We start from the raw sequence: 21,088 nt of genomic DNA, 5'->3' as shown, positions 1-21,088 counted from the left end.
ATGGGTAAAAACCAGTGTGAATATGACCCAAAACATACGGTCAAGACAACAAAGGAGTGGCTCAAGAAGAAGCACATTAAGGTTGTGGAGTGGTCTAGTCAGTCTCCAGACCTTTAATCCAATAAAAAATCTGTGGAGGGAGCTGAAAAGTGGAGTTTCCAGGCGATATCGACCTCACAAACTTGGTGATCGACCACAAGAAACGTCTGACCTGTGCTTTGCCAACGGTTTCTCCAAGTACTAAGTCACATTTTTTTCTCTTTATTTAAATAGAGCTACCATGAAAATTCAGTTTATTTATTTATCAGGTGTAATCTTGCAAATTCAGCGGGGGATCAAATAATTATCCCCCCCCCCACTGAGATTGAGATTGTTTTCCTGTACATTAACACATCTAACATTATTTACACACGTTAAAATTACCTCCAAGGCCATCATTTAAATACTGTCTGAGTGTGAAAGCATTAGTAATGATCCAAAGTGCCTTCTTTTCAGGTGTATTTAAGAAAGTACGGCTATCTGCACATTCCACTGGACACTAAAGGCCCAAACCATCCACCAGAGGCAGTAGCTGAGGCAGCGCGGTGACTGCATTTTCAAACACATCTGCATTTACCTTCACCCCACGTCTGTTTGCTTGTTGCGTTTTATATTTTGTATTGTCTTTGTATGTCAGAATCTTTCAGAGAGTAACAAACCTGCAAATATCAGGGAAACTAGATTCAGCTACGCTGGTGATGATGAACAGACCTCGATGTGGACTACAGGACTTTTTCACTGACAAATCTCTCAAATATCGAGTCTTGGGTGAGTAACTGCACTCATATTACACACATGTATGTTCTCAGAGAGCTGATTCATTTCTCCGCTGAACAGGTTATTGGCGTAAGAAGATGCTGACCTACCGCCTCTATAACTACACACCAGACTTGGGTCAGGGAAAGACCCGCGTGGCCATCCAGAGCGCCTTTAAGTACTGGAGCGACGTGTCACCTCTGAGGTTCAGGGAACTGCATCAAGGAAGAGCAGACATCAAAATCTCCTTTCACAAGAAAGACAAGACATGTCCAGTCCCCTTCGATGGTCGAGGTAAGAGAGTGTTTTATTACAAGGATATTAAAGCTGCAGTAGGTAGGTTCATGACCTGAGGTTAGCTCTCCATCACTTTATTGTCAGACTACTCTCTTCTTCTCTTTCGTTGCAGCATAAACAGTAATGATCTTTCCATTGACGCTTTCTCTAGTAGGAAATAGAACTTCCTCTATACAATCTTTTTTCATTTGCGTTCCTAGAAATTTCTTAATATACTGTGTATGCCAGGAATGTGGTGCTGTAACACTTCACAGAAATAAACCACAAATGGAGAAGACCTGGATTATTTGTGTGTCGACACTAGAAACGTCTGCAGAGAAGAAACCGTCTTTTGTGTGAAACCGTTTCTACAACTTCTTCTTCAACAATGATCTGGCTGGTGGTGATAGACGCGATTGGCTCAGAGCGACATGTGAACACAGCATAAGTGAGGAGGATGCTAGTCAAATTAAGAAGGTATAGGAAACCAAATTAAAATACAAAACAAGGCTATCAGAGATTTCTCAGACTTCACCCCCTTCATGCAGCAGGCCTCTGGCGGCCTCTGTTGGACATTGGAAAGTGCAAGTGCAGAAGCACAAACAGACAGACACACAGAGCCACTAAAACAATACTTCAGTCCCACTCTGTCGGGTGAAGTAACAAGAATAGCACCCCTAAGTCTGACATCGCAAGACAATGAATATTTAAACTAAACTAAAAGACAGGTCCAGGCCTTCAACACCAGTCAAAATATGCCGCACAGCCAAAAGCGCCAAAACAAATCCTGCCTGCAGCATCTTTAAAACTAAACATAGTAATCCCGGAAAGTTTTCTGATCTCAATGATACTTGGAGTCAGGTGTGAGTTTGTGTGTCCAAGTACATGAGTTCTTCATCTTTAGGTCACATTTTAGCCCATGCTGATGCCCCCGAGTCAGGCATCGTGCACTTTGATGAGGACGAAGTGTGGACAGAGGGGAAGAGCCAGGGATCCAACCTGAGGATTGTTGCAGCGCACGAGATTGGCCACGCCCTCGGCCTCGGCCACTCGCAGTACTACAGTGCACTTATGGGACCTCTGTACAACGGATACCGCTCCAACTTCAAGCTGCATGCTGACGACATACGAGGGATTCAAGCTTTGTACGGTAACGCAAAAATACTTTTATTCTGCTCAAGTGCGTACGTGTTTATACTCTTTGACAGATCAGTCATGTAATAGTCAGTGTTGTTCTCTCTCAGGAAAGCCTGACAAATTTCCTCCACCCAGAAAACCAGCAGCAGGAGGTGGAGGAGCTGTTGTAGATCCCTGCAAGGCCACGTTGGACGCAGTTTTGTTAGGTAAAGACGTTGGGGGCTGCAGGCATGAAAACCCACTGTGTCTCATTTTTTCCCTCTCTGCTTTTAGCCTTTACTTTATTTAATCGCTGACTTTTCAGACACAAGTCCATGATTCATACTCTGCCACTCTGCATTTATGAAGCAGAAAGCTATAATGGCACAGGCTGTGGTGTGACCTGGCCTTGTTTCAGATCTCAGCAGCTGATCATAAAAGTTGTGGCTGTTCTCACAATCTTGCTGCATGTGGACTTGGAAATAAAAAGAATCACCAGCTAGAGCCGATCTGCTTCGAGTTTGACAGTTTGTGCATTCAGAAATGGTCGAGATGGAGATGCTGTTTTCATCTCTCTGTAAACTCTAGAGATGACTGTGTGAAAACCAATTCTTCTTTAATCAGCCGACTTCCCCATTCACACGTTTAGTTTGAATTTCTGCACAAACTTGACCTCAAGCTTACATACACATACAGTAAGTGTATGAAAGTGTTCAGCAACTTCCTCCTTCAATGACCTGTATCTACAGATAGTGTTTTTCCGTGTCTTGTCCCTGCAGGTCCTCTGCATAAGACATATGTCTTCAGTGGCCAGTACGTGTGGACAGTGTCCAAATCCGGCTACAATTCTCCCACACTGATCTCTGCACTGTGGAAGGAGCTGCCCGGGAGCCTCAATGCAGCTGTTCACTCTCCGAGGACTGGCAAGTCCTATTTTCTGAAAGGTGGATTCATATCATAGTTTCTGAATTACTCAACCCCCCCCCCCCCCCCGACCAGAGGGTGGAACAATGTACCATTCTAGCAGGATGTGAACATTTTCTGGAGCTTACAAAATTTGCCATCCAGTTTTCAGCAGCACATTTGTCTTTGTCTCTCCAAATGTTCTCTCACAGGAGACAAAGTCTGGAGATTTACAGGCTTCAAACTTGACCACGGCTTCCCCAGACGCTTGGTCAACATCCCTGCAAACGTTAACTCGGCCTTTTACTTTAACAAGAACAAAAAACTGATCTTTTTCAAAGTAAGCTTTATACAGTAAGCATCACTTGATTTGTTTACATGCAGTTTCTGTAAAAAAGAAAAAATCATATATTCCATGTGTTAGGGTTCTGGATACTGGCAGTGGGACGAAATGGGTCCAACGGACTTCAGTTCATATCCCAAACAAGTTGGACAACTCTTCCATGGGGCACCGAGTAACACCGACGCGGCCGTAACATGGACAAATGGTTATATATACATGTTCAAGGGCACACAGTACTGGCGCGTAAACCACAACCAGCAAACAGTGGAGAAGGCCTCTCCTCAGAACACTGCTAAAAACTGGATGCAGTGTGATGACTGAGCCACCAGAGGTCACCAGGGGTTCACCATAAACCTTACTCCTTCACCGTGAAGAGCAGTGAATGACGCTTAGTCAATGTGCATCATACTGTATGAATCACACAATAATAATTATAATTAGTGGACAAAAATGTAATAAATACAACAAAAATAATTAAAAAAGTGTTATGTTTATTTTTTTGTTGTTGTTGCAATGATATGAAGTTACTCGAAAGAGAATAATACAAAGACTTTGTGATTCAGTGACCGTTTGTTCTTATCCACTGATAATAGTCGTCTCTGAAAGCAGTGACGTCGATGAAAAGGTAAAGTAGAGGCAACAGAAAACTTGTATTGCTTTCGTTTGATGTCGTGCTTTTCTCGTTATATTATGGGATTTTGTCAATTTGACAGGGACACTTATTATTTACATTGTTTACTTTAAAAAAGAAAGAAAGAAAGAAGAATTTAAATAACAGCGAATCTCTCACATGAATAGAAGAGTTGTGTTTTGTTTTTTTCATACGACATAACCATGACCAGGCTACTACTTCAATCATAATGATGATTAAACAACACCAGAAAAACTTGCAGAGTAACATTATCTGCAGTTTATGTACAATAAGCTCTAATTATGAATATTTGATACTGTACTTTGCTGAATAAGCGCAACTTCTTTAATGGGCTTTATTTAAGTTTAGTGACGGTGACAATTTAGCAACAAAAGGCATAATATGAATGATATGTACATGATATGCTGTTTGTTCTGTGTCCAAAATGAGTGCATGGATAATTAAACCGGACTTTTGTACCTTCCCAATAAGAGCCTTTTAAAAGATTAAATATTACATTCGCCACCGTACAAATTAATTGACTGTAAGCAATTACTAGATAATATTCACCATTGTCTTTTAATTGCCCACAGTTGTAATTTCATAAATAACTTGAGCAGAAATGTAAAATAAGTCATTACTGCTGTTAACAAGCTGTGCTGCAGTGGTTCACTGCTTTATTGTCCGTCCTTAATTTCACAGCATTTGCTGGAGTTCATTTGTTTTTGCAGACATTTAATCTCGACATTTTTGTTTTCCAAGAACGAAATAGTGTAGTGACAGTAAAAAGAAATGTGTGTGTGAAGATCAACTGCTCCATGGACTTTGCGATGAGATGAATTTGCTCACCGTGGACGTCGCAGTCGTTGATCATCTCCGAGCGTCTCATGGTTATGGAGGATGATGACCTTAAATCACACAGTGATGGTTATCTGATGAAGTGGGTTGTATTAGTTTCAAGGGAACAGTCGCGATGATTGCCGTGAACAGCTTCAGATTCACAGATCCAGGTCCAACATAATGGATTCCTCATTTGGTGTGTGCATACCTTTACAAATATTTGATGCAGGTTTGATTCTTTCAGACTGTAAAAGCCGGGGAGGCTGCAGTCAGAGGCACCATGGAGCCCGTCTCAAAGTCAAAGTCAATTAGAGTGTGTGTGATCGTGCTGACGCTGCTGCTGCTGCTGGAGGAGCCTGTTCCCATACGACGCTCCTGAAAGCTCTGGATGTAACTCTGAAAGGCGAAGGATGCGTTAATGCACTGATCATTTGCAGGAAGTTTGACAAAAAAAGAAAATCACACACGATAGAAATAGTTTCATCTATTAGACTGTAATTCTCTACAGCTGACTGATACATTAAAGTGCATATTATCTGATCTTACGCAGCTCTCACAAATATTACGTTATTTTTGCTGATCATGCATGCAGAAATATAAATAGCACTTTTCTAGTCTTGATGACCACTCAAAGCTGCTTCATACTAAAGTTGTGCCATTCATCCATTCACACCCGTGCACTCACACATTCATACAGCTCATCAGGACAGCAGCAACTTGGGTTTAAATGTCTTGCCCAGGGACACATCAACACGTAGACTAATGGAGCCAGGGATCAAACCTTCAAATCCATGGATGCCGCCTTTTTAAACATTTCTTTGTATTTTACAGCGTTTGTGTGTGGCTGGTTAGTCTTAAAACTGATGATCAGGCTAATTCTTCCTCTTTCTTGTAATTGTTCAATCATCAGTTTATCAGCATTTATCGTCAGCATAAAACATTTCAGTCTGAAGAAATGAAAGCAGGTGTACTAACCGGTGCCAAGACATCTCCTGTGTAGCGTTTCAGGGGCGGAGGGCCCCTCCTCCTCCTCCGGTGCGACTGAGGGCGTCTCCTACACTCTCTGTATCTGTACTTGTTGGCGTCTTTCTTCTGTTTTTCATTTGCAGCTGAGAAGAATCCAGAGGGAAGAAAAGAGGAAGTCGTGAATTCGAATGAGGAAAATCACCAACATGTACCCTACCGAAAGTTTCATAGGTTTGGGGTCACTTAAAAGATGTTCTTATTTTTGAAGTAAAAGCACTTTTTATTAAATGAATATAACATTAAATGAATCAGAAATACACTCTATACATTGTGGTAAACGACTATTCTAGCTGTAAATGTCTGAAAAGTGTGATATTTAACGGAAAACACAAACATTTTTTTAGGTGACCCCAAACTTTTGAATGGTAGTGTATGCAATGCAGATTTAACATGAAAACAAATGGGACTGAACTCACCTTCTCTGTGTGATAGTCCTTTTGCAGTAAATTTCCACTGCACTAAAACACCCAAAAGACTCAACGCAGGACAAATGGCGACGATCACCCAGTCAAACCAACACAGTGGGTTCGGGACAACTTGGCGAAGCAGATCATAAACCTGATCGGGCAACATAAAGGTCCCCACCAGGTGATCCACACCCAACATCACAATGGTGGCTCCAAACACCGACGTGTACAAGACGATGAACAGTTTCTGCCACTTCAGCGCAAAGACAGCGGTGGTGATGCCGACGACCAGGATGCTGGTGAGAGGCACCCACGCAGGAGTGAGGCTGTAAAACTGTCCGATTACCACCAGGGTGATGAGGGTGAGCAGGGTCCCCAGCTGTAGACCGCTGAGGACGAGACCCAGTGTTGACACTAATGTTGTCATCAGGCCACAGAGAACGCCCACGCCAAGGCAAATCCCCGCCTTGCTCTCTATGCCCAGCTGGACGTCCAACAGAGGCTCTTTGTGGAACAACAGGAGTACGGCTGTCGTGCCAAACATGAAGCCAGAAAGAAACATGACCATCTTAAAGCAGCGGTACCCTGGAGAGATGATTAAAGACAAGGTCAATGATCTAATCAGAAACTTAAGGGCAAAATATTCATTTTTGTTGTAATGGTTGAGCCTGTCATTTGATTTTGGTACACTTTGTTTTTATTTGTTTCGTATCTAAAAGAAATAAACGACAAATAAGAAGAGAACCTGGAGTCTCACAGGTTACTCCTGTATCAAAACACTGAGGAGCTTCATTGATACACTAAACATGATCATAATGAGCCACACTGGCAGACAGGTTGATCAATGACAGCTACACCAACAAATCAATCAACTTGTGAATCAATCACTCATGTTTATGACAGTATTGTGCTGACTTTATAGAGTTCATATCCTCCCACAGAAATGTATTTAGTGATAGCTATCAAGATGTGAAGAGGATAAAAAAATATAGCCAATAGCTTTACATGAACACACACTTCACTGGAACAGCAACTTAACTGATCCTTGACTTAAGCCTTTATCTGAAATCTCACTGTTTCGATTTTGGACTATCAAAAACGGCAATAAATACACATTAATATGTTTTTTTCTGCTTTTCTACTGTGTTTTTTCATAAATAACAAGTGAAAAAAAGCAACAACAAAAAAAAAAACATCAATTTTTAATGTTTTGGAAGTGGATATTGTTGTTCTCCAATGACTTAGCGTAATGTCCATAATGATGCCTGAGGGCTAAATTGTCTTCAAACAGCTGATCTGCTGTCGCATGAACAAGCTGTTTATTTCTACAAAAATGAATCAGTCACGCTTAGTTTAACACAACACTACACAAAAGAAGTGATGCGAGTCGGTGCAACAGGTGGCGCCTCATATTTGCTGCCTCTGTCAGATTCCTTCTCAGGACTAACCATCTGTCTTCTCAAGATTTGGGCTCATCCACCCTAAAGCCTTGGCAGGCCGCATACACCTGCCAGAAGGCTTAAACCATCAGATGAGGAACTGAATCACGTGAAAGTAAGATGTTGAAATCGTGATTTTAAGGGGGAGTGAGGTTTACTGTTAAAATCTTATCATCTCCACTTTGATACCGCAAAGTTTATCTCAGAATACATACCCAGAAAGCAGTAGATGAGGCCGAATGAAAGGCAAACGGAGCAGACAACATACGACATGACTTCATATTTCATATTAAACTCAAGCATGCATAAGTCCACTCCTGGCTCCTCTGTGTTTAAAGTGACAGCCATCTTAGAGGATTACTGCGCCTGTTGTTGTGTGGCTGCTCTGGACGCAAATCTGCTTTGTTCACTGGAGGGAGGAAACTGCAAAGTCCTGCATGCAACATCCAGGAAAAGAGGAAACTCCTGACTGAAGAACTTGATTCAAAACGTTTCCTGCTGAGCACCTGCAAAAAAGATAAATGTTTTCAGCTCTGTGGCAGCACGTTAAAGCAAAACAGTTCAGCTCTAGGTTTTTTCTGACTTCAGTTATTAATCATCAAACACTTTAATTCTCAGCTTAAGGTTGACATCAACAGTAAAAGACAGAAACCATCTGAGTAATGTGGAACCACATTATTGGTACATGCTTGAAATGACCTTCTCAGACTGAGAGAAACGTGTCCTACAGAAGGCAAAATAATGTTACGCAAAATAATTTGATCCCTCAACTATTAAACTACTAATAGCAGCATCAGTGCACATTGTAATCTCTCCGTTAGCATGGCTGTCTTTAAGCATGTGGAAGTGGCTTTTTTAGTTATCTAACCAAAGTCACACTTGCCAAGTCTGGCTACACAAGATGGCGTCATCATAAAGCAAGGCCCATGCCTAATGCATGCATATAGAAGCCAGGGTTAGGGTTGAACATAACACCCTTACAAACATTGCAATCTTGTGACCTGTGAGGTTTTGTCGATACCACCAACAATGCTTAGATTAATAGAGATGGTCATCCTCAAACGAAATCCAGTCCAAGTACGACTTAAATTTAACAGGAAACATGTTTCTGAATGGCACGGTTGTTATTTGTGTGCTTTTATGAACGGATATAGCTTTTTTTCCCCCACGTGTTAACATCTGTTCAGGAACCAGTGAAGGGACACAGATGAGGAAACGTCCTGGTGGCTCGATGCCATCTTCGAACAGACTTATTGTTCCAGGAATAATGGTTTGGCACTCACAAAAAACTAATAACTCTCTACAATAATTCAGTTTTAACAAATTAAAATATGCAGAATGGCCCATTTTCTAATAATTAACTTAATGTTGTATTACTGGAATATCATTACTCATGCATGTACTGTACATTATGAGACTGACACAGAGGGAGATTATTATTTCATAAATGTAGTATTTAGTAAATAGTATTTAGGTCATCCGGCATCATCAAATATGCAGATCATCGAAATGGACCCCTCGAGAGGGAGAGTCCAAAAGAGTAAGAAAGAAAACAAACATTATTAATTTGATTTGGAACAAACATTTTAGTTGTCAAATAATATGTACAATGTTTGTCTGAGTAGTAGAATTACTTTGAATTAATAATAAAATCATCATTAACTAAGTTTGTGTAAATATATAAAAGCACAAATTAACACGCCTTCACCTTGGCTCACACGACAGCCACTGTGTGTTATTGCACTGTAAGGACCTTTTAAGACGTCCAGGCAGATACCCTGGTCAGCAAATGGAATTAGTGGCGCTTAAGCACGTGAGTGATCCTCTTGTCTGTTTATGTCAAGGCTGTGTCCCTTCACAAAGGTGAACGTTGATCACAAAAACACTTACATTTTCTACACTTTACACAATAACAACTGACGCTCTGTGGAGGATGAAAAGCTCCGGAAATGATTCTCTTTTTATTGGTTTGACGTGTCTTTGCTGTAGGAAAACTGTCATTAAAAACAGTTCCTTCTGTGATTTTATTCTGCAGTAAGGGCATCAAGAAGAATCACACACACACACACACACACACACAGTCTATACATCCGAAGGTTTGCCCGCGGAAACGGGATCAAGAAATTCTAGGTTTATCTATGGAAAATGAAAACTTGAAACATACTAATATTTCAGTGGCCTACCTGGATCGAGACATTATCTCCACAGAGCAGATGGTATCAGCTAAGTGATGTCAGTGATATGTTTTTTCTTTTCAAGGTTTTTTTTTCCGCAAATTCCAGTATAGAGCCAGCAGAGAGCGAGCCGTCAGGAGTCTGTTAGCTGTGAGTGAGACTCTAACTCTAACTCTCACCTCGTCTGTGCTCATATGCTCAACAGCTGACGCCTGACTGTGGGAGAAACACCATCTGCCCCCAGCGTCAGCACAAGGCTGCTGCTGCCAAGTCCAAGGCCAGACTCTGGAGTTTACCTTCATTATACATGAGGGTAGAACACTCAGGTGTTTAACTGTGGATTTGCAGCTATAAGGAATGACATCATGCATAATATCAATGGTGTTTTTTATCTGCTGTAACTATGTATAATCCTCTTTGTTAACACGACGGGGTTGTAAAGCTTCTGTCATCCAGTTTAGTGTATTCAGTAGTAGTACACAGACGGGGACAACAGGGGCATTAACAAGGGTCAGTTATATTCAGTCTGTCGGGTTCTGGGATTGAAAATGCGCAGTGAACTGTGATGTTAGGCACTTCATTTGTTGCAGAAGCTTCTGCACTGCCAAACGTGACAGTGTAAACAAACTGAGCCACGCTATGTTTGGAGCTCTACAGGCTTAGTTTATCCATAAGGCAATCCTGCCTTTATTACTTCCTTATTTTGGGTCCTACAATATTGCGGTAACACTTTAGATTAGGGAACACATATTCACAATTAACGAGGTGCTTACTAACATACATATAAGTAGCATACTAGTGCTTTCTCAGTTAATATTAAGCACATAACTCCTTATGTAGGAAAAATCTTAATTCATGTCATAATAGAGGTAGAATAAGGTGTTAATACATGCTTAAAGGTTACTTATAAAGGGCTAGTACGCTACTTATATATGTTAGTTAGCACCTAGTTAATGGTGGATATGTGTTCCCTAAGTGGCGTATTAGCTAGTAAGTGCAGTACGGACATTTTTAATTAATTTACTAGTTACTACTAGTAAAAACTACAGGGGGTTTCTCGTGATATCTACACTTCAGCACTTGCACTTGATAGAAATGAATTCAAACACATTACTTTGCTGTTGTTTCCTTGCATATTTGATTTTTCCTTTCAAAAAGAAGATGGGAAAACCAACCACCGTCTCTGATAATCAGTTACCAAAGAACGTTTGTGTTTTAATTTGCCAACTGATCATAAACAGACCTGATGTGGTTTATTATTTTTTGTTTGTTTTTGTGCAGAATCTGGAGGAAAATGTGTCAATATTCAGAAGTTTACATCAGAATTCTGGCGTTATTCTTTTAAAATTCAATTGGCCCGAACCCTCTTCTGTATTTAATATGATTTAATATGAAAATTCAACAGTTTCAATATAATAGACTAAAAGATTAACAATAAAAACCAAAAAATTAATTGATCCATATATATATATATTTATTTATTTTCTTCCTCCCAGGTCGGTGACACTACCAGTGATATGCATAGTCACACTTCTACTTAACACAGAGGTAAAGTACATACGACTGCACCGTTTGAAGATTATCCATTGGCTGTTGATATTATTCATCACTCTCAGGTCCCCTGGCTTTACATTATACAGCAGTGAGATACCGTATATGATGTGTGCCCATACGTAGATTCAATTAAGTGGAATTGTAAAAACATGCAGCTCATGCAACACGTTTTAATTCAAATTCACTCAAACCATTAGGTTTTTTTTCCTCGCAGCACTATAGAAGAAAATGTAACAGTGCAGAAAATAATATTGACTTTAAACCCAAAACAGGCCCCAGAAACGTTCAAAGTACACTGCGATAACCACTAATCAATATGAAAATGTTGGCCGAGGCTGTACAAAGTAAAGATGAAAGCTCTGCTCGTGGAAGCATCCATTCACATTTGCTTTGTAATGACACGTTTTCATTGTGCGTATCCACTTTATAGACAGAAAATACATCTCACATGATGAACAGGCTTAGGTTTGATGTTTGATTTCATTTTTCATCTGTTCTCCTTTATGTATACACATCGATTCTTTAAACATCCTTATGTCTTTACTCACCTCAGTGTTTCTGCTTCCAGTCTTTGTAACCTCTGGAGACAATCGAGGACCACTACTGACAGGAAAGAAAGAAATACAATATCCCAGCAAACAAAGGCTGTGCTTTTCTTTAAGATGTGATGAGACAAGATAAGGGAAATTCACATTGACATAGACATTACCTTTGCAGCAAGAAGACCTGGGTTAGCAACCAGGTTGGAATGAGGGCCTTTCCACGTGGAGTTTGCATGTTCTCCCTGTATGTGTGACAGTTTTCTCCTACAATCAAACAACATGCAGATTTGGGGATTAGGCAAATTGGACTAAATTCACAGTAGGTATGAATGTGAGAGTGAATGGTCATTTGTCTCTATATGTGGCCCTGTGATGGACTGACGACCTGTCCGCCCTTCGACCCATTTCAGCTGGGGTTGGCACCAGCGCTCGCTGCAACCCTGAGCACAAGAAGGCAATAAAAGATGAATGAGAACAGATAATGAAACAGAAACAAAGTGACAGCAAAATACATGTATATATGTTTAATAGAACAATCACATACAAAACAAACAAGATGACAGTTTGACAGGGTGGCAACCAACATCTATAATATTCTGGCAGCTATACAATGCAGTGTTTGTTATGTACAGTTCAAGGGTTGTAAACATCACCCCTGTCCTCCACAGAGCCTGCACTGGTTTCCCATCCCACAGCGTATCCAGTTCAAAGTCCCCTCTTACCTCATAGGGCTGGGCGGAATACCGGTTCACACCGAATACCGGTTTATGAATTTTTAATATACCGCCATACCGCTGTATTTGATTACAACGTTTGGAACGCTGTGCCGAGCGACGCTGTTTCAGATGGAGCCCTTTTCAATAGTTGTGCATCTAAACACGCATGGTGAGACTGCGAGGTTTGAGGTTTAAAGCACTCTGTTGTTACGTGAAGGTGAAGATGGATAGGATATACATGGAAAGTTACGAACTCGAACTACTAGTAGAACATGCTGACACAGAAGAACTTGGAAAAGGGAATATTTGAATATCATGCGAACCTGTACTAGTGTGGAGTTATTCTACAGTATTCATGACAGTAAAATAGACCGTCCTAAGTTAATCTACTGCAGTAATTCTGTTCTTAACCAATAGAAAATGCTGTGAACACCTGATTATGCATGAAAAAAAAAAATACCGTTAGAATTTTGAAAAATACTGCGATATATATTTTTGGTCATACCACCCAGCACCATCACCTCACAGAACTTCTCCAGTCCTCAGACTTCAACCTGCTACAGCCACAACCCAGCAACCAATCACAAAACCTGAGGAGACAGAACCTGATCAACACCCCAACCAATCTCCTCTAAACTTACATTTCAAAATGTGTCTTTTCCTTTTTTCATTCTTGTGCGTTTAATGTAAAGCAAAATATAAACATATTTATACATCACACTGAGTGAACACCTTAAACAAGCTGAAGCATGTAAACATATCATACAGTGTAAACGTCAGTAAAAAAAGACACTAAAGAGATGAGACCCACTGAGCTGCTGAAAACACGTACATGTACACATATATATTGCATACACCGCTGCACACGTTTTATCCACCATCAATATAATGTACGACACGGGATAAAAGATCAGGCCGTCTCATAGCAACCTCTCCTCAACCCCGGTTTCTATAAGACTGTATATGAAAGGTCTGGCACAGGATATAGAAAAACCCATGAATCATGAAACACACAATATATGGCTTCTTTCAGCGCTGCATTGTAACTGGTATGCTGCAGGTGGTGAAGAATTTTAGAGCATAGGTTATTTATTTACAGCACATTTTGAACATACCACATACATTTCTACCCAGTTATGAACTGATGTGCAGCATCATTACAAAAAGTAAATACATTGGTAGTACATTCTGTCTTTAAACAACACATATTGCATTTTCATTTCAGTATATTCAGCAAATCAGAAGCCAGTACCTTATGTTTCACGGGGCATATCAAGTACTGAATCCTTCAACTCCCACATACGTGCTCTGTCTTGACAAAATCTGCTCTCTGCATGATGTAGTTTCAGTGAAGAAGCCTCTAGAACAGAGAAATTGATTAAAACATTAGAGGATTAATGAGGAAACACAAAAGAGAAAACAAACACAGTCTCTTGAGCGTGACATAATGGGCTCTTTAAAAACAACAAGGCTGTCCTTCAGTATGTTGATACTAAGAGGACAAGAGCTCTTCACTAACACGGTTTATAAATGAGCCATTGTCACGGAATAGATCTTCATTTTCCTTATAATACAAAGAAATTATAATATAGTACAGGTTAGCCGACAGCAGCTACTCATCCTATCTTTTATTCATGATCTTTAAATAATTGGTACAATGGCGTTTCTTTCTGAGTTTCACATATTACATATTCAATAGCAATATATGAATACAAGACAGAAAGATATGAGATATTATAAGAGAGCCAGAGATGAAAGTTCACATAAATATCACCACATGAAAAGGCTGCGGGATATTCTATTCTCACTGATAAGGATTTAACTGTCAAACCTAATATTATCCCACCATAATGGCACATTATTCAAACGGTATGAAATGTAAAGCTACACATTTAAATCAAACATAGCAATATGATACTTTAAATACAGATATTGTATCACAAGTATAAAAAAAAGTTGTGCTTTTCATCATCTTTTCCCCCCATTACCATACTGTAGCTATTATCTGCAAGTCCTAATTAAAACAAAACAAAATGTGACCAAAGTGTTTCTTTGTGTATATTTTTATTATTGCTATTTATTATATTACTACTAAATCTGACACCCACCAAGCAGAGGGAAGTTTTGTGACTGTGTTCCAGAAAATAAAAAGTTGAAATGTAATATTCAAATTTCTATTGACAAATATAGATTATTTTTTTTAAAATTCCAAATATTGTTACATGTGAGAGGTGAGATATACAACATATATAATATAAATGCCACTGTCAGAGCATCATTACTCCTCTGTGACTCCTCTTTTGTCACAAACCCCTTGTATGGAATTACACAGCCTATAAAATGTACAGAGACAATGACAAGGTTGAGTGATGTCAGGAAGCTCAAGTGAAGGGCCACACATTATTTGTTATGAAGGTCTGTGACATGTAACATGTATGCTGAATCGTTTTGTTTCCTGTGGCTATTTCAAAATAAAAGCCTGGCTGTCTTTCACTAGTCAAATGAAAAAGTGAAATGTTTGGTCTGTGTTTGCGGTGTTTCATTGTGCCTTTCACAACTCTTTAGATATGTCAAAATCCAACCTTCATAAATAAAAAAGGCTCCTTTTTGAGGCAACTCTTCTGTTTTGGAGGACGTTTCTCGTCTCTTAGCTCTGATTCCGTCATCAAAAATGCTAAGCTCACAAGCGTGATCTGTCACTGCCGAGCAAGACCAACGACTCGAGGTAAACCCGCGACGATGTTGCTCTTCAAGAAGCTCTTGAAAACCCAGCTTTTCCAAGAGCATCTTCTGTCCTAGCACTTACCCTCCCTCTGCACTCTCACCCTCCATCAGTACACTGTTCCCATCTAGTGGATTTCTTTACAAGACTACTTCTATGTAGCGTATTCCTCTTTTGTGAGTCACTTTGGATAAAAGCATCTGCTAAATGCTTAAATGTAAATTTTGACCATGTGTGCTCTTCATGCACCAAGATTGAGAAGTTCAGCACTTACAAAGCGCATGTTGCTGCGATTGTCTTTTTTGTCTGACACATGCTGAATGTGTGTCTTCACTTTGATCTATGTAGCTTAGATCAGCAACACGATACAGGAGAAAGAGGAAAACTGGTTTGCACGACGAAATGATGACAATGAGTTATGACTGAGACCTCAACATTATCCGTCCATCTCCAGTTTAATGTGGTTATAATGTTATATATGTGTGTAAATTCATGAAACAAGAATATAGTGGGTGAATAACTTTTGAGATCTGTTTTAATTCAACACATTACTCACAGTCAGTAACATGTATACATTTGTAGGGTTGTAAAGATATTTGTTAATCCCACAGGTCAGAGTCTGTATACAAAATGCAATTACATAGGATAAACATCTGCTTTAATCATGTTATCATGACAGGGTTCGTGACTGGTGTTCTATAATAAACACCAAGAGCTGGAGATGTTGAAATACAGAGACCTCCAGATTTGTGGCTACCAGCAATAAGATGACTGTAGGCTGTTCAGGCAACAAAAAAGCAGAAGGCTACATTTTTAATATACCTGCTGTAAGATCTGCTGCTCATATACAGCTGCTGAAAATACAACTTTATTTCCCTTCTCTGGAACTAATCTGTTATTCCATAGCCATCAGTCCGTATCTATCAGACAGAAAGTCTATTGATTCAAACTTTATTAATTCTCTTGTCAGACTTAATTTGAGCAGATGTGCTGACCCTGAGTTATAGTTTATGTTTTGCTTTTTTTGTGCTTATTATTGACCTAAATTATAGGAGAAAAACATGAAGCAGTTTGTGAATGAGAGAAAACACTGAGTGAACCCATGCACTCAATTACTCGGTCTGATCAGACCTCCATGGGCTGTAATTATGGACCTAGTCTAGATATCACACATTGTTAACAAACTCCGCTGAGTAATTATAACAATTAAAATGGTGTCAATGGTTTGTTGGTGCAAGCAGGTGAAACAAATACAGCACAGTAGTTCTTATAGCTCTTATCAGTGGTGTTTTTAAATACATACTCATCTTATAATGTGCTGAATGTGACAATGTTGGTCTGCTGACGGATCACAGGTGTGAATAATCTAATTTATGATCATTATGTACCATTTAGCTTTGTCATTTTCAGGGTGCGTTGCTTAACACGATTAATAGACCACCTGTCATAAAAATTAGGGGGGGGGGGGGTGATTTAGACAGGGGGCCCCAAACTTTAAACAGTGTTGGAAAAAAACAATTGTGGTTATAATAATGATATTCGTGGCCATATTTGACAGTATTCCATTTAAACATGGTGTTTGTTTTGATTTTTTTTTTAAAAAACAACGCAATATAGTTAAATAAAAAACATATTAATGATGCAAAATTAATAAAAACAACTCTTGGTATTAAGTGATGGGCCACATAAAATTGATTGGGGTCCTCCGCAAGTTTGAGACAAGCACAAACACAAGCACTGTCATATATAGCTACTATAAACTTACTGAACACAAACAAGACTAATGTTCAGGACAAAAGCTGCCATGACGAGCCTGAGTTTAAATGTATTTTACAAACACATTTAAACTCAGGCTTGTTGTTTTAGTACAAACACATACAGTTAAAATTGTCCTGAGCAGCGTGAGTCTCAATTAGTCTCGATAAACATCTCACTTAATTAGCACTCACAGCTCACATCAGTCTCTGGACACACTGAGCAAAACACACCACCCGTTTAAAAATAAAATAAAAATGATTAATAAATAAAATACTGGACTCACAATAAGAAGAGTTGACACACGTCCTGTCCTCTGTCCTCTGTCCTCTGTCCTGCTGACCGGGGACAGCGGGGCACTAGCTGTAGAGCTAACGCTAATGCTAGCTTGCTATTCTGTCGAGATTTCGACGCTTTCTCCTCCCGGAACAACTGTCTTCTGTCTTCTGTCTTCTGTCTCCAGACTGGATTGACTCGCTTGAAGTCTTGTTGTGTCTGCTGCCAAATACGCAATTGTCGTATATCCATCTTTACCATAAGTGTCTCATTTAGGATGTGAACGTCAACTTCTGACGTTCTTTGAGCGTAAACCTCACGTGACCTGATGTCACAGGTTAAAGGTTAAAGGTGAGCGAGAGTTAGCTAAAGACTTAGCTAAACACGAAAAGCACCAATACAAACTAATATCTGCATGATAATATCTAATGAATCCACAAATACAAAACACAGACATTTTTTATTTTTATTTAGTCATTGTATAGGGTTAGGGGCACGACAACAGGCTAAAGTTATTTAACTCAACCACAATTCTGCACCATAGATGAGCAGAATAAGTCCATCCAAGCCGATAACTAGAAGTAGCTTAATTTAAATTTAGACAAATGTATACATTTATTTTACCTCCAAATACTCATGGTTATTTAACTCCCTAGAAAAATACTTTGACTAATTAACACTGACATTAAACATATGATCGGTTCCTGGTGGAGCAGAACTACAGTAGAGTCGTCTCTGGATAGAACAAAACTTTAAACATTATTTTGAATAACAATCCATAACATACACTAATAACATTATTTATTTAAAGGTGCATTATGTAATAAATCTAAAATCCTCCTAATATGTCACAGAGACTCAGGAATAATGTTCATATAACAAACTGAACTCACCAACAACAACAGTACAGACAAAATATTCACATTTAAAAAAATATGTTGCAGACTGCAAATCATGTTTATGTTTTGAAATCATGTTTTGGCATGTGGCGCCACCTACCGCCATCTTCCAATCATTGCAGTCAGTAGAGTCTCAGCTGCAGAGCAACCACGAGTTGCCAGTTACGTCAGAAAACGAAACCTAAAAGACCTCAGTATTTTGAATTTGAATGTAGTAACTGTTTTTGGCCACATTCTTACATATGGCACCTTTAAAACATGTATCACATAAAATTACATCGTCCACTAAAATTAAGAGTATATTTATTCCAAAAACATTAACTTATTCTCTTGAAGTAGTGATGCACAACTTAATGTTATCACTAGACATTTCGAATAACATCTTAAACACCAGTTTTACAACACAGTAACGCGTTATTCAAGCGTATCACGGCGAAGAAACCAGAAACAGAACTTGTGTAACAACAAACACAAAGAACATCTACAAGTTCCAGTGTACAAATACTTTTTTCGATAAGGTGTAAATAACATTCAGTCAAAACAATAACATGAACCTCACACAGTTTGCCCTGAAGGAGCCAGAAACTCAGAGAAGCCTTTATCAAGAGATGCTGAAATTGCATGTGTCCTCATCCTTCACTTTGAACCTCCTGGTGGTTTGGCCGCTCACATGATCCTGATCTGTGAGCGGATCATTGCTCTCATGGGACGAATCCTTCATCACGCTGTAATACATGGGCACGTTATACTTGGCTGCCTTCTCTTTGTTCTGCCAGTCGCACTTGCAGAGGTTTTTGAAGGCAACCCGGAACTTCTGAGACATGAGGTTGTAAATGATGGGGTTAATGGCACTGTTGGTGTAGATGCACATGCGGCAGAAGAGCAGGAACCACGTGTTATGGTAGGGAGGTTCGATGAAGGAGTTGACCACCACCAGCGTCCGGTACGGCATCCAGAGCAAGGCAAAGAGGACGACGACCACAGCCAGCATCTTTGTTATCTGGTGATACAGAGATGGAGACGGAGGAGCAAGAGTGATGGAAGAAAGAGCATAAATGTTTCATCATACTTTGATCTAAATAACAGTTCGATTTTGTCAGAAAAGAACTAAAGGTTTTTAAACTAAACAGTTTGGTGTTGAGGAAAAATTAGGTGAAATTTCAAGAACCTTAGGAAACACACTAACCTTTCATCAGTTTTCTTTCCTGGAGATTTTCCTGGTATATTCTCACATGAGGCCAGTTAGACTTTTTGTGGACATTTTAAGTGAAACAGTTCCAGAAAATGAGTAACATTTCTGGACATTTGAGGATTGTTGTTTTTTTTTTTACATACATATACACCGTTAGTTGTTGAGATATATTTTCTGGACCAAACTGGTAAAACCAGTAGAAATGATAAGAAACTTTTCGGATATTGTTTACAGTGAAGTTTAACCCTTTAAAGTACACACTAAGAAAAAATCAAAGGAAAAATGATTTATTTGCATTTTTTTTTTATTTACTTACTATTGTCGTTTACTTAATAACGACAATCAATATTTTTTTTTGTTTTTTAAATTAGACAGTACAGTACAGTACAGTACTACAGAAACAGACCTCTACCAAACGGTTGAGACGTCTGTTCATAATAAACCTGGTTTGCATAATTCATAAAGTACAACATTCAGAACAAGTAACATTAAGTGTTAGTGAGTTCAGTTTGATGCATTTTTCAATGAGATATAATGATTTAAAGTGTGCTCGACCAAATGGTTGAGTTGTACCTTAAAGGGTTAAAGAAGAGATTTCATAAGAAATAGTTTCCTCCCTTTTGATGTAAACTTCATTCCAGTCAGTCCGTCCGTCAGTCAGTCCATACCTGCTTCCTTGCAGAGACCGATCCCTTGTTGGCCTTGTTGTTGCTGCTGGACTGACCCTGGTGAACCGACCCTCCGCCAACTCTGTCGGTGAGATGCGACGGCAGAGGACTCATAAACAAAATCCTCGCGATGAGCCAGTAGAGGACTGTGGCCACGATTAGGGGGATCACATAGAATAGGGTGAAGTCCAGGAAGTAGATTGGCATATAGAGACTCCTGGAGACACGGTAGCCACAAGTGACCACCACTCCGTTGGCATAGACGGTTTCGTGTGTGTCCACCAAGAAGAACCACATAATGCAGTAGAGCGAAGTGAAGATCCAGACTCCAGCGATGATCCTCTTGGCACGGGAAACAGTGCATAAGAACTGTGCCTTAATGGAGTGACAAATAGCAATGTAGCGTTCAATGGTGAAGGCCATGATGGAGCAGGACGACACGTTGATGCCCAAGTACTGAAGATACGTTATGCACAAGCATCCCGTGTAGCCGTATATCCAGAAGGCCACAACATCGGAGATATTGGGCAGCCCTGCAGCCAGGAGCACAATGAGGTCTGCGACGGCCAGGCTGACCAGGTAACAGTTGGTCGGGGTCACCATGTGTTTAGTGCGCAGCACGACCAGCACCACCATGATATTCCCCGCGATCCCAACGCCGCAGATGAGCATTGTCAAAAATATTGTGATGACCTGCTCCTCAACACGTTTCAGAGGCATTTCAGCCTGTGTGAAAGTCCGAGTGACATCGTGAAAGACGGTCGTGTTGTTCTCCATTGTGTTTGCACCTCTGGCCTCAATTCAACCGATCTCC

General features: G+C 39.8%; 3 protein-coding genes across 3 annotated transcripts; 1 reads left to right on the top strand and 2 right to left on the bottom strand.

Annotated features, from left to right (window-relative positions):
• LOC310932276 (matrix metalloproteinase-19-like) lies at positions 1-3,799 on the top strand (the record flags this gene model as incomplete). Its single annotated transcript, XM_083895569.1, has 9 exons — positions 1-81; positions 496-584; positions 677-807; positions 877-1,089; positions 1,976-2,221; positions 2,316-2,414; positions 2,967-3,131; positions 3,303-3,430; positions 3,515-3,799. The coding sequence occupies 9 exons, from the start codon at positions 1-3 to the stop codon at positions 3,752-3,754; spliced, it is 1,392 nt and encodes a 463-aa protein (XP_083751695.1). The 3' UTR covers positions 3,755-3,799.
• A 245-nt stretch (positions 3,800-4,044) lies between these two features.
• LOC310931876 (transmembrane protein 198-like) lies at positions 4,045-10,096 on the bottom strand. Its single transcript, XM_083895116.1, has 5 exons — positions 9,960-10,096; positions 7,992-8,282; positions 6,347-6,922; positions 5,880-6,013; positions 4,045-5,300 (listed from the first exon to the last, which is right to left on the bottom strand). The coding sequence occupies exons 2-5, from the start codon at positions 8,122-8,124 to the stop codon at positions 5,145-5,147; spliced, it is 999 nt and encodes a 332-aa protein (XP_083751242.1). The 5' UTR covers positions 8,125-8,282; positions 9,960-10,096; the 3' UTR covers positions 4,045-5,144.
• An 8,919-nt stretch (positions 10,097-19,015) lies between these two features.
• Positions 19,016-21,051, bottom strand: LOC310932275 (thyrotropin-releasing hormone receptor-like; the record flags this gene model as incomplete). Its single annotated transcript, XM_083895568.1, has 2 exons — positions 19,016-19,414; positions 20,275-21,051. 2 exons carry the CDS (start codon positions 21,049-21,051, stop codon positions 19,016-19,018), a joined length of 1,176 nt encoding a protein of 391 aa, XP_083751694.1.
• Positions 21,052-21,088: the final 37 nt, after the last annotated feature.

The sequence above is a fragment of the Microchirus variegatus genome, assembly GCF_963457635.1.
Source record: "Microchirus variegatus genome assembly, chromosome: 9".
NCBI classification, from domain to species: Eukaryota; Metazoa; Chordata; class Actinopteri; order Pleuronectiformes; family Soleidae; genus Microchirus; species Microchirus variegatus.
Note: the sequence above shows the minus strand (reverse complement) of the source record. Positions and strands in the feature narration are given on the sequence as shown.